The 19536-nt window shown below is 37.6% G+C and overlaps 1 protein-coding gene across 8 annotated transcripts in view; it reads right to left on the bottom strand.

Annotated features, from left to right (window-relative positions):
* The window catches only part of Vps13 (vacuolar protein sorting 13C), an 88672-nt gene that overhangs the window by 27140 nt on the left and 41996 nt on the right, over positions 1–19536 (bottom strand). For 6 of the 8 annotated variants that reach the window (XR_015534697.1, XR_015534692.1, XR_015534731.1 and 3 more), the window contains exons 33-49: positions 18958–19068; positions 18540–18716; positions 17261–17425; positions 16716–16880; positions 15941–16098; positions 15403–15520; positions 14864–15088; positions 13685–13900; positions 11453–11500; positions 9235–9351; positions 6946–7149; positions 6059–6196; positions 4101–4247; positions 3314–3462; positions 1895–2006; positions 671–906; positions 152–314 (exon numbers count right to left, since the gene is read on the bottom strand). Coding sequence is in view for 3 of the 8 variants with exons in the window: in XM_022084551.2 (XP_021940243.2) it covers positions 152–314; positions 671–906; positions 1895–2006; positions 3314–3462; positions 4101–4247; positions 6059–6196; positions 6946–7149; positions 9235–9351; positions 11453–11500; positions 13685–13900; positions 14864–15088; positions 15403–15520; positions 15941–16098; positions 16716–16880; positions 17261–17425; positions 18540–18716; positions 18958–19068 (2649 nt within the window). In the remaining 5 variants the exon portion in view is untranslated. The remainder of the gene's footprint in view (positions 1–151; positions 315–670; positions 907–1894; positions 2007–3313; positions 3463–4100; positions 4248–6058; positions 6197–6945; positions 7150–9234; positions 9352–11452; positions 11501–13684; positions 13901–14863; positions 15089–15402; positions 15521–15940; positions 16099–16715; positions 16881–17260; positions 17426–18539; positions 18717–18957; positions 19069–19536) is intronic. The other 2 variants (XM_022084555.2, XM_022084563.2) reach the window with 2 other exon arrangements.

Below are 19536 nucleotides of genomic sequence, written 5' to 3' on the forward strand. Positions count from 1 at the left end.
GCTACTAAAACAGCAGAAATAAACTCCCAATCCGTTAAAACGCACTAATAATGGACACATTAAATGATGAAAAGTGCTGATAACAGAAAGTAAATAGGGAGTCAACATGACAATAATTGGCACAACTATTAATATCAGTCTAAAAATTCACCTCAGTCTTAGAATCAACAAGTACTCTAGTGTTAACAGCCTTCCCCACATTAACTTCCATGTTGTAACGAACAAACGCCTCCTCCACAGCAAGGCAGTCCTTCACACTCAATGGTTTGAAACGCTGTTTGTTCGACTTGCACGTCTCCCAGATCACGCCCGAACTGTAACACAGTACAAATATGCCTATGAGGAAGTAAAACTTCCAGACTAGTGGTTCACAACAGCCAGAATCCACATTATCCTGATTTTCTGTTTCATGCTGCAATCCAAAATGATAATATATGGCACAGAAACCTATCTATAACAAATACTGGACTATAAAATATAATGCACAACATTCATATTTGTTGTAACATCTCCAAAATGTCCATTAAAAGTCCAAGAACTTCAATCTAGTTACACAGTTTCACTATATCTTTAAGTTCACTGATCTGAGAGAGTCCTTTTAATTTTAAAACTTCAAAGCAAGTATAAAATTTCACCTACAGTATTTACTCGCTTCTATTCTGTTTCTTACCTGGCAATGCCTATGTACATAACCTCAACACGAGACACATTATTGATGAGTGAGAGACCCAGGCCATGTACTGAGACAGTAATTTCCTTGTCAATGGTCTCAAGTTCTCCAGCAGACTGAGCATCACGAGCAATGCTCATGTCCAGAGTGAAAAGCAATACTCTCTGCATCCCATCTAAGAACGACACCCACCACATCTGCTGATCTTCATTTTGTTGGCACTCCCCAATACCATCCTACAGAGAGCAACAGAGTTGAAAATTAAACGCAGCATACGTAAACTGGACGGCCGAGAGAGGAATAAGCCGCAGACAGGTAAACAGACTCAGTCACACACACAAGCAGAAGACAAAAAAATCAGTCATTTCAATCTCACCCAGACTCTTGACATTTGGGGTTGTAATTTCATGTCATTACGTAAGCGGTTATCAATGTTTTTGAGGAACCTGCTGCTTCCACATTTACCCTGGCTAAATTCTCCTACTTTGCCGTCCTAACCAATTTGCAGCAATTATCAACACAACAGACTAAATTGAATCAACTTGGTGCAAAAAGTATGTTAAAATGAGGGACACAGAATCTGGGCACTTGGAGGACAAAGTCCAGAGGAGAATACCTGGACCAAAGACAGAGGATAAAATAGGATGATGGGGAAAACTACACAATGAGGCACGTCATCCGATCAGATCAGTAATTTGTGCCTACAGTGATTAAAGCAAGGATGAGGTGGGGGACCACGTAGCATGCATATGGTAGATGAGAAACCTAAACAAAATCTTAGCTGGAAACAACAACACAAGAGACCACACAGAAGATTCACACACAGTTTATGAGACTGTATAAAAATGGACATTAAAATATACAAAGTGCAAAGCTATGAAGTGAGCCAACTGGTACAGTCAGGGTCCAATGGAAAGCTCTTGTTAAGACAGCAATGAACCTTTAGATTCCATGGCAAAAACATAAATTATACATTAGATTCCTGAACTACAGCCTCTTACAGGAATGCAACATATGATGAATGGATTCAATAATCTTCTTTTTCTATTGGTATATGAATCTGCAAACTCAGAAACTAAAGCATTCAGTACCAACCAATATTATAAAACAAAAACAAGTCAGAACAGTAGTATACTTTCTTACTGTTAGAAAAAGTATAGACTGAAAATCCAAAACTTCTCATCTCCGCCTGAAGGAAACATTAAAAGTAATTAATGCGCTTACCTTTCTTAGTTCATCTGTGATCTCTTTCTTTTTGCCAGCATTCCAGACAACACAGTGAGACCCAGTGGGATTCTCCCAAGCATAGAGCAGCCTCTCACGAGGTTGTAACGTTCTGTAACACACCACCATACCCTCTCAAACATGCAAAATGGTTTCTGAAGGAAAAATATTAGTTTCGTAATTTACCATTTTGTGGAATCCCAAAATAAAGCAATACAGGCAGCATATTTAAATGCATAATTATTCGGAAGACGTACACAGCTGCCAATATTACGGTACATTTCATGTAGTACCAGCTTCCTACAACCATTCCACATTCTCCTTCTGTGACACAAAACATATCTACATAGATGAGATATTTATTCATAATTATATTAGTTTATTATAAACAATAAATATGTAAACGTAAAGTAAAGCTGTCCCACTATAAACCATGTAGGCGCTTGGGTAGGCAGGAGTGAATGGTCAGCACCACGCCCTGGCCGTGCTTTACGCCTGGGACAGGATCCCGGTACCCATCGGATAGGAGGCTTAGTGAGTCCCAGTACCGGTCTGGACGCAAATGCTAGAGGAAAAATCCTCTGCTCCCGTTGGGGATCGAACTCTGGTCATCCAGTCCATAGCCAGTCACTATACTGACTAAGCTACGCCGACTCACCAATAAATATGTAAATAACTAATTAACAGCAAAGCACTGCAGTTATATTTATATCATTTGTATGTTGTTCTGTTTACTCACAGTTTCAATTACTTAGAATTTTACATTTGGATTGTATGGAACTTACATATTCTGACCAAAAAAGTTACATTTATTTCTTGTGTGTACACTGACACTACTTCCTTGTATAGCAAATGTGCATATTTATTTTTAAAGGCTGACTAATTCAATAGAGCAATATACAGTGTATAATAGAGAGCCTATTCCACTAATAATTTCAACAAGTGCAATCTTAAGGTGGCGACTGACTTGTAACATTTACTCGTAATGTAACATTCGCGGCGAGCATGTTACATTACACCACAACTGGTGAGGCGTATCGAATGCTCGTTTTGAACGCTCGGCTCGACTGTGCTCATGTGTGCTCCATTCATTTCATTCAATATGTCGGACGTGGAGGTTGTGTTATCTTTGTTTCATTTAATACGCTACTCTTATCTAAAGAACTCGTGAATGCTCGTTACGACGCCGCTCGACCGACTGACTGACTGACTTGTAATGTAACACTCAAAGGGATTCGCGAAAAAAACCCACAACACGATGGAGCGCCCGCGAGCGTGAGCAGCTCGCATCGAGCGGCTCCGTTCGCTGTCTTCACTTGTGTAATGCTCGATTTGTAACACGTTACATTACAGGCAAATGTTACAAGTCAGTCGCCACCTTTAAGCAATTAGAATATGGACAAGGACATATGAACATACATGATGTTATTTGAGCCCTTCTCCCACAAGCTGAGAGCATCATTGGTGTGGTTGAGAATAAGCGCTGGAGCCATGCCAGGGCTGTACAATGAGAACGTGACATAAACAGCTCCTTCTGTCATCTGCACATCAACATTTACACCTCCATACTGAAAACACAACAAGCAGGAACTAGGTAACAGTTACCTTCTGAATGAATTCAAAATATGGCCGTGGGGTGCATAACAAAATCATGCAGATTTTGTGATACAGAGCGTAACCTCATTCAGCAAAGGGCCACATTAACGTATTATGACAAAAAAAATCATTCATATGCATGTACACACATACAAAATAATTCACATTTGACTCAAATGTACAGTAGTTACTTCTAGCTTTGTGAGTTTTTTCCTCCTTCATGTGACCTGTTAATTTACTTACAATTACTTGAACATCTGACATTACAGGTTCTCACAGCAGTGAAGATGTCGCGTATGGTCTTCTATGTTGTGATTCCACACATTCTTATAGATTAGTCACATTTTGGAGACGTGTATCACCTCCATATTCAGGGCAGAAGGGATTCCATCATCACCTTCATCGTCAGAGCATTTCTGCCTCATAGAGGCAAAAATTTCCTCTAAAACGTTGCTAACTACCCACAAGACCACAGTCAACTATTACTTTACCAATTTTTTCTATTAATTCTCTAAATGTTTGTAATAATGGACTCATTACATTTCTATTATGTTACCAGTATTTAGTCAATAATGTTACTACACAATGTATAAAGTACAGTAAGATGTACCTTGTTGAAAAGTTTCAGCATCGTGGTGTGGACTGTGGAGTAGGAGAAGGGAGCCGACATATCAGAGGTATCTTGTATTCTCACTCTCATCTCCTTCTTCTGGTCCTTGCTGCGAGGCCACAATGGACTGCATTCTCCAGGTTTCACCTATAACATGACAATCACATTATGGAAGATAGATAAACTCCAACATCCAAAAAGCTATTTTCATGATTAACCCTTCATAGATTAGTGGTTAACTGTATATGCTACTTACTTTAACATTCAGATCCCTCCTTGTCACTCTGACAAAGTTTATAAGTCATCTAAAACGTGTAGGCACTTGAGGGAGAGGCTACATAGCACCTACTCACTCCTAACCTTAGCACTAGATATGGGTGAGTAGCCAGCGTCATGCCCCGGCTGGGTTTTACCCCCGAGAGAGGACCCTAGTACCCACTGGATGGGCCCCAGAGAAAACTTGGATGCAGGGGCTAGAGGAAAATCCTCTGCCCGTCAGGGATCAAAAGTGTTATCTGATTCTCAGAATAAAGAGCAAACATTTTCCTAAGATCATTAAAGCAGTTACATTCATAACTGTGATGTGGTACGTTCCGAGGCAAGAAATGTATTTTTTCAAATATTATTTGGATGAGTTGCCCTTTGAAGGGTTAATCATGAACAAAAAATGTGACCTCATTAATAAACAATATAATATAATGTAAAGTTTAGAAAATAATATGAGTATGCAGCACTTATAACACTCTTGAATTGAAACACTAAGCACCAGCCCAAATCCCTCAGAAAGACAATGACTTATAGAAACCCCCAACAAGCAAATATAATAGATGACTTACAGTAATGAAGCAGATGAATCGATTACTGCACCACTAACATCAGTGTCTGTATTGAAACTACAGTTAGATTTGTTATGATCATTACAGAATTGTACTTGTAATACCAAATCTACGTTATCATGGGTATTCAGTGCGTGAATTTAATTTATTTTTAAAAACTGCATGATCATCATACCCATTCTCCCTAAAACTTATGTATCTAAATTGAATTTTATTAGTGTAACATTATCCAAACATATTTAGTATACCATTATATACACGATAATGTAACGGAAACAAGAATTTTTTTAGACAGACTAAAATGGACAATTACTAAATCCCTGCACAAGAACAGCAGAAAGTTATAAGCTTCAAATTGTATTCCAAATTCCTTATTAACTGTGTTTTATAAGATATTTGGGAACGTCAAATACAAACAAGAAATGCACAGTAAAAACTGTGATGGCATTTCACTTAATGAATACTTTGATTTAATTAAAATCCACGTATCATTCAGAACAGGAAACGCATCAGACAAATGCTTACCAATAAAGACTTTACTACAGATTTAATTTTATCAAATTTTTATTGATTTCTAAAGTTTTTAATTAGTCTAACTAATTCCATACAAAATTCAATGAGAATGTTGTAGAATGTTACACAAACTTAATTATGTTTCACACAACTAAAATGTGCTCGATTCAAATCCACTGAGCTGCTCGCTTTACCGTTGTTTTAAACAGCGTTACATGTTTTTGTATTACCGTGTTCCTTCCACCCCTGTGGAAATTCCTCCTTATTCTAAGTAGTATTAACAGAGGACGAAGAACTGTTAATAATAAATATTAACCACTTCACCAGTGCTCATATCAAGTTAAAATCCCAAATAGGTTTGTAACTAGAAATTAAGTATTGCACTAACTTCATGAAGTAAAGCCCATCTTGAGAAGTCGATATGAATTAAGTATTTATATTTCATAACTTCTCTATTCAAAACCTGAGTACTTCTAGCTCATGAATTTTTATTTCTAGGCTACCAAGTTTTACCTTGCACAAACTAATCAATTTACTATGCAATACATGACAATAATTATGACTGGTATAGATGATCGGTAATTTCTGCCAGTCCAAAGCACAGTTTACCTTAATCCAAGGGTCAGCAGGTCGATCTGCCTCTTGACATTCTATAATGTAGCTGGCATTATTCACCAACACATAGTATGGCATGAATATCACCTGCTTCGTTAAAGTTGAATGAGTCAGCTGAATATGTACACCAATCTGTAGACATACATACAATAAAACACCCAAGTTCTGTTAATGTTAGAAGCTTAATTTTAAAGTTCTCATTTGTGAATGTCGCCAATTACAGAGTCCAGTCAGTAAGTTTTTAGAAAATAAAAACATGCTTACAATGTGACGTTAAATGTAACATGATTTTCTTAAAATTTACATGAAAGCTATTTATTCTTTCAGTAATCTTCCAAGGACATTCTCAAACAAAATATAAATATGACTTAATACATAAATCATATATAATGAAGCAGTTTCTTACAAAATTTCTGCACTGATCACTCAGTGCCTTCTGAACTGTCACAGCCAGCCCACATACAATTGTTTCTTCATTTAGATTACCAGATAAACTTTCGCAACTATAAAAATGGGCACAATTTTGCTTTTAACATCAGAATTACTCAAATCTATTTACTTAGCCTAAAAGAAAGGCTGGCTCCTTTGTGATTTAATCATGACAAAGTAAGATTTGAAGTTTTCATGGTAGTGAGTCAGAAGACAGCCATCGAAGGTATTTAATGATGCTACATCAGCTGAGTGAAGTTATGTAGTACTGAATGCAATGAAAGCAACAATGAATCAAGAGTTTAAAGCTTTGCGGCAGAAACTAATCGTCGCCTACTTTTAAAATAATCTTCCAGCCTTTGCCTTCAGTGACATATAAACCTTTGTTCCAATGGGAATTTTCAACCAAATATAAAGGTGTCAAATCAACTGCATTTACATGAAGACAATACCTGGTAGGTGGTGTCTCCTGTGGTGCAACTGACCACACCTGAACTGCCAGCAACATCCAAAGAGAACTTGTCTGACCATTCACCATCTTCAACTTTGACTGACGCTTTCTTCTTCCCAAAGAATGACTTAGCTCTGAACGAGAACAGGATAGGGCCCTTCAAGTCCTCAGGATGATAAATTACATTAGCAGTCTCTTCAGATTGCTGTAATTTATGAAAAATCAACACATCAACATTATAAGAAAAATAATAACTGCATTTCAGTACAGAAGCCAAACAATATTGCTATACACAGTGAAGACAAGTGAAAGAAAGGAACTCTTACCTATGGACAGAAAATACAGTCACTCTATTGGGAAAAACAAACTAATCAGGAACAAATTACTTAGTAACAACAATAATTATTTTATACTAAGTAATTTTATTCATGCCGACTTCTACGGCAGAAATTTTTGGAGGGTGTCATACTAAAAAGTATGTTATGAAGTCACACACATGGCAAAGAAATGGGGACTTAACAAGGGGAAACATACACCATGTCAAGAGACCAAAGACACAACACTACAGCCATGGTGAACGCTTTTACACAACTATATCTTCATACTCACCGCTGTGAGAACCTCAAGTCTTATATATCTGAACTACTGGTGTACTGATATTTAAACGTCCTGCTTAATGAAAATAATAGTAAAAACTACTTTTACTTTCACATTTCCATTTGCATGCACACAGACAACAAATCTAGTAGTAACTGAGGTTAATAGTTAAATTGTTGCAGAGGAGAGAATAATATTGCTTGACATAAAGTGACATTTACAAAAATGTTATATAAGACTAGAACAATAATGCCAAATATTTACAACATACTTGGCCCAGGATAGGGTCCAGTGGAGGGCTTTGGTTAGTATGGTGATGAACATTCGGGTTCTGTAAGCCATCTACTTACTTCATACCAAATGCAGGAAAACATAGTATAATCAAACACCAATATTCCGACTTAAAGAGCATTTAAATTAACTGGTCAGAATACACTGCACTTAAATTATACACAAAAGATTAAAGTTTCACTCATTTTAAACTGCACCAGTGAGATTAAATGCTCACCCACCTTCCGAGCACAGTAAGTTAATCACATTCAGCATTAACCACATTATATGTAATTCGTCAGTGTTAGGCAGACTACCAAAACTTCAGAATTAAACATACCAATCCTCTTACCATTGCATTAATGTAATGGCGAGGTTGAGGTAAAATAATTAAAACTGAAGACCTGAAACAAAAGGACATTAGAGCAAAACTCAAAACTGTGAAACAGCAGATGTGAATAAACTTTGTCATCAGGCAGCACATTACCTGCTTAAGCTTTCCTTGGTTCATTCCGCACTGTTTTTTACTTCATGAAACAATAAGTGGGAAGCAAGACGCAGAATGTAACTTTGCGAAAAGTAATGTAATATTGTTAAGGGCGGCCCAGACATATTTTAATTTCAAAAATAATTTACTTTCATCATGACGGATTGAAAATACAGTTAGTGGAATACTCCATTACATAATCATCTTTCAGAAACTACATACCACAGATTCATACTAAAATTACAAGAACAAACATAAAAATATACATAAATAGGCCTGTATATCACATTCCACACATCACTGTATATGACTGGATAATAAAATAAGATTCTACAATTGGAATTATATGGTTTAAATACTTGAGATATATTTTTTTTTATTTTCCTCATGATGGTACAAGTTCCATGTGTGGGATTTCTATTCAAAACTCTTAAATGTTGCATACCAAAATATAAGAGAACATTATGCGTGTTTTAATGACTACACTGATTCTGTTACAAGTAGAAAGAGTACACAAACGGCCAAGTATTCAAATTCTTTTCAAGAATCACCCAAGGGTTACACAGGTGTTTCAAGGAATTTTAATTCCCGAACTACACTAGTTACAGGCAGTATTGCATCTAAAGACCAACACCAGACAGCGATCTGGTTGTACAATGGGAAAACCAACGCCCTACATACAATATATGACGTATAAGATACAGAAGTTATCCTTCCAGTAAAGGAATCAGAAAATGTTTGAGGACAGGGCCTGCACTAAATTCCAAAATTCCCTGCTGGCTACAGTCTGTCCACATCTGTCATTACAGCAACATACGAAATTAATAACAGTTTTAAACGGAGCTTCACACCAACCACACACAATCCTAGAAGAATGTTACTCAGTCAACAACATGCTCAGAGTGAGATACTGTACAAGGCACTCCAGAAACCCACCACCGCAGCAGTAGCAGCTCCCGTCACAGCCGTCCCAGCTGCCACTGTAACCTCTCTGTTCAAATTCACTGCTGAAGATGACTTGCCATTAGAGAGACTAAGATTCGATGCCCAACGCTGAAAGTATATGTTAAGTACCACAGAAGACGTAGTACACCAAAAGCACAGAATATATTTTACAGTGATAGTGCCTAAGCAACTGAATGGTTAGTCTTTTGTAACGGTCTAGCATTCCAGAATAAAACTTAGTATGGCTAAGCTTCAAATAAACAGAAAGACTCTCACAACACTATTCCAGGGAGGCGGCACTCAGACAGCCTATATCCCATTAATATATTTAAAAACAAAACTAGATGTTCTTCCTCATTTGATTCTGTCCGTGGGTACCTAACACCTAGAGACTAATCCAAGTTTAGGGTAAATAAAACTTTCAAGGTTATAATTAGACTTCCCTTTAACTTTTCTTTGCCCATACTCTGTAACTTTCACACTAATGTTGATCACTGATCTGTTATGTCATTTGCAGATTTTACTTTATAATTTTTTATCCTGTTATTTTTAGTGCTTGGCTGTAATTGGCCTAACATGGCTGCTGTCAAGCACATAAATTATTCATGTTATTATTACATCATGCAGTACATAGTGAAGCACTGATAAATGCATAAATGCCTATGCAATGTTTGGGTACCAGAACTTTATCATATACATTTTATAGTTTAGATGCGTCATGTTTGTGTTTTCAATTCATACATATATTTATTCTTCAAGTCTATACACAAACTATATTAATATTGATGTTAAAAATTAAAATTGATATAAATATTTCGCGCTATTCATCGTTTCCTCGATGTTACATGTATATTTTATTAAATCTTATACTCGCGTTGCATTTCAATATTTTTCGTTTTAAATTTAAAAATTGGTATACGCATGTTTTTTGACTATTATTAAGTTTATAATTTAGATGCGTCATGTTTGTGTTTTCAATTCATACATAACATCGAGGAAACGATGAATAGCGCGAAATATTTATATCAATTTTAATTTTTAACATCAATATTAATATAGTTTGTGTATAGACTTGAAGAATAAATATATGTATGAATATACATTTTACATAAATTGTGTAACATTCAAGAGATAAATTAAAGACTATGAATAAGCTAACTACAAATATGTAACATTTAAAATGCCTGCCAACTTCTGTTACTTTCATCATCATGTAACTAAACAAATATAGAATTAACTACAATAGTAGGTATGGGAAACAAACACAAACAATCTACGCGTACGAGTCAAGTGTGGGCGTGGTAGCATGTACTGCAGACCTAAGAGATTAGCATGGGGCCAATAAAACTACGTGATGAGCAAGGTAATAGATTAGAGAGAACTAAGAAATGGGCATATCTGGATAAATAAAAGCAAGGGATGAGTATGATGAATATCATTGCCAGTCTTGTTTTAAACTAAAATAGTTATACGAGGCGCGTCCTCAAAGTAAGTTTCCCACTCGTCCCACAGCTAGCAAACCTTATATTGCGCGAAGCGACTGTGCGTACGTGATAGAGCAATGACGTAGCATGGCGCATGCACTAATGGAACTTCCCGCGTTCTCACATTAGCATCGTTGCAGCTGTTGAAGATGGAGGTTCTTATTCCAGCTCCCGCCGACTGTGAAGTGCGGTCAGTGATAACGCTAGGCCGCACACGGCTCGACGGACAGCAAGTCTCCTGCAGGAGTTCAGCTGGGAGGTGTTTAATCATTCACCCTACAGCCCGGACCTCGCTCCCAGTGATTTCCATCTTTTCCTACACCTCAAGAAATTCCTGTCCGGTCAGCGTCAGCGTTTTGAGAATGACAGAGAGGCGGAGATGGTTGTCACACAGTGGTTCCAATCCCAGGCGGCAGACTTCTACGACACAGGTATTCAAAAGTTGGTCCCACGGTATGACAAATGTCTCAATTCCGGTGGCGAATATGTTGAAAAATAGCTGGACACTTGCTGTTATCTGTTGCAATAAATATTTCCATGAAATTGTGTTTTGTTTCTGTAAACGGCCCCAGGGAAACTTACTTTGAGGACGCGCCTCGTAGTTACAGCAGGCAGTAGAATTTCCACCAATATAATGCTAGCGAATATACAGAATAGATACAATAATTTAGGTAAGGCAAAGCATGTACGTAGCAAAGGCAACAAAGGATGAGTCAGCTTTGTACCTTAATGGGACTTCCAGAAGTCTCAGATCGCTCGATTTTACGGGATTTCTGTAAGCAGCAAATGGATACGGGTAATAACTAGACAAGTAGGCAACTCTAACACAAAAGAGAAAAAAACACACAACATGAAATCACTTTAACTTAGCAAACTGCGGCTCTTCAGCAACATATTGCAAAACAATACAAATGAATAAATAATTACCACTGTAAGAAACAATTAGCAAAATTATTCTCAATATGACAACAACTACAGACTTTTTCTAATTTCAATACTGAAGAAATATTACTGTCTTTCCAAATATTTGTTTCACTACTTCAATGTAACACCCATCAGCATTTACTTAAATTTATAATTCAACTATTAGTATAGAACACAACAGATATCAATTCTTCTATTATTCCTTTGAAATGCCTAATGTAGCAAGTACAAAGCAGCAACATTAAATACCCACACCACATTAACATATAAAAATATCACGTACATATGGTAATTTAACTTAACTAATTAGATAGCATTGGGACACAGTAAATTTAAACAAAATGAAAAAACAGTCAAAATATTCAATTAATTTACAGGTGCATCAATAACTCAATGGCACATATGGGAATCCTGAGAAAAATTTATCATATAGAATGGCTGTGATAAACTGCAGTGTTGTTTACTTCTTGTCAAACTAATGAAACGGGTAGACATAGATCGATGAAAGGTTGCAATAAAAGAATTTTGAAGTATGAACAAATTTACTGCAATATAGCACAGTCACTTCTCCGATTACACAATCGGTGCATTCCTGAAAAATTTTGCGTAACTTAACCAATTTTCAATAAATGGGTTGAACTCCAAAATGACAAAAATTTAGACATTCAGTCATGTAAACCTTTTATATAATTATTTCTAATGTTAACATTTTAAAAAAGAATTTTCTCAATTAATCTCCAAAGATACTATGGCGCCATTTACCATGTAACTACACTGAAGTTAAAACTAAATTATGTAAACAAAGATGCGGTACATATTCTCCTACTAGTTTAAACTGAAACGACGCAAACGAAGAAATGGTTGGATGTGCAACCACACCACCAAGACCGACAAGGTGCATAAAAGTTATTCCCACTTAACTAGGCTTCTACTAGCATTCTTACAACCAAGAGGCCCACAAACAAAACCAACATGAACATACTAAACACTAGTTTTGAAAGCAAACAACAATAAAAAGCACATTTCAGGACATTACTCCCTTAACATTCATCAGATTCCTTTCAATTCAATTCCCAATGTTGTGCAACAACGCCTTTAAAGAATTGTTGTACTAATGTTATCACATGTTATTGCTGTGGAACAATTTGTTCTAACAATGTCTGCATGATCCCCATTCTTGCACAACAGCCCTAGTCATGCAGGTTGCATATCTCCTAGGAAAACCATGGCTGATGACAAAGACAGATATGGACAGGCCTATAAAGTGTTCTTCACTCACACTAGGGTGTGAAGAACACGCGTAGACAACAACTATTTGAAGAAAATTTTAAAATTACACAGAAAAAATGTAACAATGTCCCACTTGGATACTTTACCTGGAGGAAGAAAGAATGATAAACAACTGACAGTGAACAGGCATTTTACATGCTGACAGTGCAAACTGCAGTGTGCATCCTATTAAGACTTCCAATATTCCAGGTGGCAATTCAAATGTTGCCCTGGATGTTCATAAGAAAGCGTCCACTGTTAGAAGTTTCATGACATGAAACATCTTTACAGGCAAGGATTGTTGCGCCTACACCTTACCTGCTAATTGGAGGACCACCTCTGGTATCCATAATTGAAGACACTTACAGTTACCCTATGTAGTCTGCAGACTCTCCTTAATTCACAGTCGTGTTTCATGAACACTTCTACACAAATTAAACCCGTTCCTACGAGACTCCACTATAAAAGCAATCTGTCGAGCACATTAACGCTACACAGCAGTTCAAAATGTCACCTGTTGAAATCAAAACTATTGACCAATACAAATAACATCAATCCAATTAGTGCCTCATACATCAAAATGAAAAATGGAATAACAACACTCACCTGTAACAAGTTATAAACAGCAAATATTACAAAATCAAACAAATACGTGATGACTGTTGTGATCACCAAATTGTTGTCAGCTGATAATCTGAAAAACATTCCCCTTTTAATCTTCAGTAACTGAGAATAGTTATAAAATGTGTATTACGCCAACTCACCCGATAAGTTAGCATGACGCCAGTCTTATTGAGCATCCAGAAGGGACAGTACAGTGACATAACAATGGAGCCCTTTTTAGTCAAGGTATTCATTCCAAGGTCTAAAGAAACCTTCTGAATACTGTCATAGGAATCAAATGTCCACACAGAAAAATCAGGTGCATTTAGTTGAATTTCATGTTTGCAGGACCATTCCTTGTCTAGGTAATCTACAATCTGCAAATAAAACAAAAGGAAAATGCTTACATTTCTTAAAATCAAGGGAAATTATTGATGAATACAATAAGGTGTTCATAAGTAAATTCTACTAACAGTAAAGTACTATCACAGTACTGGTACTTCAAAAACTGAAGCACCATGTATGTTTCCATATTTTCAAAGAAGTACAAAAATGTTTTCTCAAAAATCTATCATGAACTACACACATACTTATTGATAATTTAAGTCCAAAATCTGAAGACTGAAATAAAACAACTTTCAATCATACATAATACGAGGCGCGTCCACAAAGTAAGTTTCCCACTCGTCCCACAGCTAGCAAACCTTATATTGCGCGAAGCGACTGTGCGTACGTGATAGAGCAATGACGTAACATGGCGCATGCACTAACGGTACTTCCCGCGTTCTCACAGTAGCATCGTTGCAGCTGTTGAAGATGGAGGTTCTTATTCCAGCTCCCGCCGACTGTGAAGTGCGGTCAGTGATAACGCTAGGCCGCACACGGCTCGACGGACAGCAAGTCTCCTGCAGGAGTTCAGCTGGGAGGTGTTTAATCATTCACCCTACAGCCCGGGCCTCGCTCCCAGTGATTTCCATCTTTTCCTACACCTCAAGAAATTCCTGTCCGGTCAGCGTCAGCGTTTTGAGAATGACAGAGAGGCGGAGATGGTTGTCACACAGTGGTTCCAATCCCAGGTGGCAGACTTCTACGACACAGGTATCCAAAAGTTGGTCCCACGGTATGACAAATGTCTCAATTCCGGTGGCGAATATGTTGAAAAATAGCTGGACACTTGCTGTATCTGTTGCAATAAATATTTCCATGAAATTGTGTTTTGTTTCTGTAAACGGCCCCAGGGAAACTTACTTTGTGGACGAGCCTCGTATTTGGTCCTGTTACAAACACGAAAGACTAAAGAAAATAAGCTTCCACAGAGCAAGGTTTGAACAGATACTCACCCGAAGTACAATAACTGTATTTCCTGGTTCTGCGGTAGGCATCTGTATACTTTCCCCTGCCTTGATCTTCTTTTCTGTGGGGATGCCCTGTATGCAACACACCAGCTCTACAGGAAGAAAGTTCTTGAGGATAACAGCAGGCCGCAAGTGGATGTTGTAACACGTGCTCGACATCGTGTGTCGACTTGTTTTCTCATAATACACCTGTTCCATCTCACCAACAATCTGTGATCACACAGGAAAAAACAAAAGTTAGTCTAAAAAATTTATAAACCATTGAATTCACAAACAGAAAATGAAGCAGAGGATTAAACCAGAATTTCTCTCAGAAAACAACAACCTTGAGTCTTCCTCCCATTTTACAACACCGTGATTCATAATTCTAGGTCATAATGGCAGTCTGGAACAGATCATTAAAGAAAAGAGACTGTGATTAATTTTTAGTTTCTCAATTAGATATACACATCACGCACTTCATTTACATTTAACAACATCCATCAAGTCCAACAACAAACAGGTACGCAAAACAAAATGTTTACCTTCATGAAAAAAGGTTCCACGTCATCCTTGCTCTTGGGATCACACTGTAACAGTTTGGTGGTTGTGAGTTGGTTCTGCAAGTCCTTCCAGACAAATGGTGTCACCGACACTGTATACCTGTAACACACGGAGAGTTGCTGAAGAGACGAAGACACAGACACAAGAGGAGGACAAACAGGATAACTGCATTAGAGTTTGACAGTGTTCTGTAAATGAATGACAAAAATATGTACACAACACACAATTGTCTTATAAAGTTCGACACTGTTCAACTGATATGTAACATACATATTATTCTAAAATACATTTTTGAGAAGTACAGTTGCAAAAGTAAAAATAAATAAGTTGACACACAAAACCATCAATTTGATTATTTCATTGTCAGGCCTAATGTATCCATACAAAGTAGTGCAAGTGTTTGGCATACGGGACAGGCGTTTGTTTGCATCCACAAGGAAGTAAACATGTGAACAAGACTCAACGGTAAGTCAAAACTTATTTACTGAAATGCAACGATGGCACGGACATATGACTTACCCTTTAACACTGAAGAAAAGCTCATTAGTAGGTGTGTACACAGCAGACAGGGGAAGGTTTATATGATCTCCAGATTCCACTGTTCCTACACACTCCACCTCATTTCCACGTTTCGTCATATAGTACACATTGATGGGCTCATTGAAGTGATTCACAACCTGCATTGTGGAATAAATAATACAGCAACTATTTAATTATAACCAATTCCATGATACAGAATCTTTCTTAAGAAGCTGATGACTATTTAGTCATACAAAAGTTTCCCACTGTTACATCTAGTTCAGGAAATTAACAGGCTGTGGACTGGGCAGCTAGATTTTGATTCCACGGACGTGTATTAAGACTTTTCTCGTAACTACCATATCAAGAATACCGCTTCCCATCAAAAGATCACTGGGTGTCCTTTCCCCAGCATTAAAGGCCGGCATGTAAATGTGTGGAAACTTATCCCATATTCCTTACGAGTGACAGCCCTGCAACGCCAAGACTTGTACAGTGGGTTGACTGTTTTTGAGTAAATTATGCCCTTCAGATGACAACACAAGTATAAGTTGTGAGACTGACCATCGCAGGACACAAAACCAGTCTGTTTTGTCTTATACATCAAACTGGATAGTAAATGTCAAAAAACTGCTTTATGTTGACGGTAAAATGAGTAGGAGCTCCATCATATGCAAATCTTTCCTGGCTGTAATTTAAAGTGTGGCAATAAAGCTTTGTTTCAATGAAAAATACTTGCAATTATGGTAATTTTGGTTTTTAATATACAGCTTACCTGGATAACGCTTCTGAGTGTAACAATTGTTCCTCCATCTTGAACAGTAATATCAGACACGAGGCCCCACGTGTCCTTGCTGTCTCCTCGATGATTCAGTGAAAAGTAACGCTTATCTGCTCGGACAACTGGAAGCTCCAGTTCACACTCCTTCATTTCATTTACCTGTATCAACCAACAAATGTCCATGTTATGTTCCACGCAAATCGAATGAGATGTAACTTTATAAAAACACTGAAGTGAGTTTTCTTGCACCCTTAAAACTCACTGTGATTTGGAAGTCAGTGACTTTGCATTCACAACTATGAGCTGCTTTCACTGTTATCTTACAGCTCAATATGTAAAAACAAAAACATGAACATTTGATTTCTTACAATTGGTGCAGATGGAAATAAAAGCCCATAAGATGTACAGTCTTTTCTAAACAATGGATAAGCCACAGAAACTTAATTTCCAGCTGGATCTTTCAATGCACAATAACGCTTTCAGATCTAAACAGTGATTCCACACATGCCATAACAGCCCTTGTGTTGGCAGTCACTCACCCGTACAGCAAGAAACTTCTCCGTGACCATGTTATTCTCAGATGTGGTGCCAGAAGGCAGGATATTTATCTTAAGATCCTCTGGTTCCACAAGGCACAGGCCCACACCGGCACCACTCTGAAGCACCACCTGTTTGACTTCATCACCCTCTTTAGCATCTTGTACCTGCAGACCAAGGCACAGCCGCCAACATGAAGTGGCTAAAATCACTACATACACGATCACAAACACAGAAATACTCACTAAACAAGATAATCTTGTACAGACATGAAGGTTTAGAGGGACGTGGCATTGACCTTGTGTGTAAAGTTTGAGACCAGATGGATCCATTATGGACTTTTGTGCCTTCACCTCCAACAAAGTACAAGAATTTCATACCATACATTCAGCAGCAAAATCCATCTGCCAACCACCACCATCTTCACAATCACCTATGACTCAGGACAACATGCAAACCCTGCTCCGATGGTGCTCACTATTAAGTGGATTTCTACCTTCATCACATCCAGTACATAAATGTCAGGACAAAACCAAATCTGGAAGTATATGCCACAGACTAACACGAGGTAATGTTGTGCGAGACTGATAGCTTGGTGCAGACGAACGATGAGAGCAGTGATTCCTAAACTGCCGTGTTCCCAAGTATGTGGGCATGAAGGATTCCAAGACCTTCCACTTTAGGAATGCTTTTCTTATCAAAAGCAGAGCGAGTACTAGAGAATGAGGTTTCTACTTCCATAAACGTGGAACTTACATGACTGGATTTTTGTATTTTTCGATTATGTTCCTCTCATGAAGATGACATTTCTTGGGTAAAACATACCAGTAAAGTACTGATGGACTTCTACAATACAGTTCTCAAAAACTGTCCTGTACCAATATTACTGAAGACCTGAAGCATATGTATGTGGGTTAGGTTAGTATGTGGTACAAATATTTAAAATACTCACATAAAAATTCCTAAGAAGAATGGAGACATGTAACAAAGTCACTCTGTATGACCTGATATGTTACTGCCCTAAATACACTTCACTCGGAGAAGAATAACTTTTATACTTATGCTGAAAAAGGAATGCCCTCAACAGCCATCTGCATAAAGAATAAATGTGTTCAATGTTTTCAATTACATTGGCATTAATTTTTGTGTGTGGTGTTTTTATTGGAAATTAGATTCTTTTTTCATGTTATTCTCCAGGGTGTGTGTGTGTGTCCATGTGTTATCACGAGATCATGGCCATGCACAATGCAAATACAGAACAAGTGCAATGTTACTCCTCACCTGGAATGGACCTTTGCTCAACAGAAGGGTAATGACAAGCCCTGTATCATTCTGAACCATGTAAGGAGACACTGTTTTGGGTTGTTTGGGCCCTTCTGTCATTGCACTCTGAAACGCCTTCCCCAGGTTTGTCAGCACATCGAGGCACGTCTTCGTAACTGCCAGCTCCAGGTTTTCCTACAGACAACAGGTCACATACACACCATTCAGGCGTGACACTCGCTTCTCATGGCTTCTGGCTCTATATATTCATTCTCACAAGAAAAAATGAACTACATTCCTAATTCATTTCTTACTTAAATTTACATACATTTTAATTTGTACAGCATCATTTTAAAGTAACAACCCCAGAATGAATGTGACGTGTTATACCTATAGCACAATGTAACTCTTCTCATTAAGCCTTCGCTCTACTCACCTTGGAAGATATTTCAATGCTCATAGCTGGAGGAGCAAATGGTAATTCCTCTAAGTCAGAGGCTGTCTGTGAAAGTGGGCTCGAAATGGGTTCCTGAGAATTCATCTGAACCTAAAAACATACCATAGAATTGTATCACTCAATATTCTTCAATTAAGCAAGCACAGTAAAACCTTTCTAATTTAGACTGCTGTTGTTTTTTATGCATGTATTTTATTTGTGCAAAATAAAGGCTTTTCCTAATAAGAATTTAATTTTATAATTCACCATTTCCTGTCAGCTTAGATATGCATCAAAATACACATATAGCACATAACTTATGCTAAGACGATACAATTCTCTGCTTTTAAAAAGAAAACATCCAACAGACATTAATAAATACCTGTTACTGTACCTGTAATTCTGAAGTAAGACCGCTGCACCAACACTAAGCTAAGCAAGTCAACTACCTGACTCACTCTTTGCAGTCTTGTGTTAAAGGGAAATGTTTGCTCAGTTCCATGAATCCACATGAACACGGTGAGACCACGCTGAGATGAATAACATCTGTGGTTCAAGCTTAGATTTCTGGACATCTCA

The sequence above is a fragment of the Zootermopsis nevadensis genome, unplaced genomic scaffold (assembly GCF_977971745.1).
Source record: "Zootermopsis nevadensis isolate Lab colony 2312 unplaced genomic scaffold, Znev_1.0 Znev_ptg000001l, whole genome shotgun sequence".
Lineage (NCBI taxonomy): Eukaryota > Metazoa > Arthropoda > Insecta > Blattodea > Termopsidae > Zootermopsis > Zootermopsis nevadensis.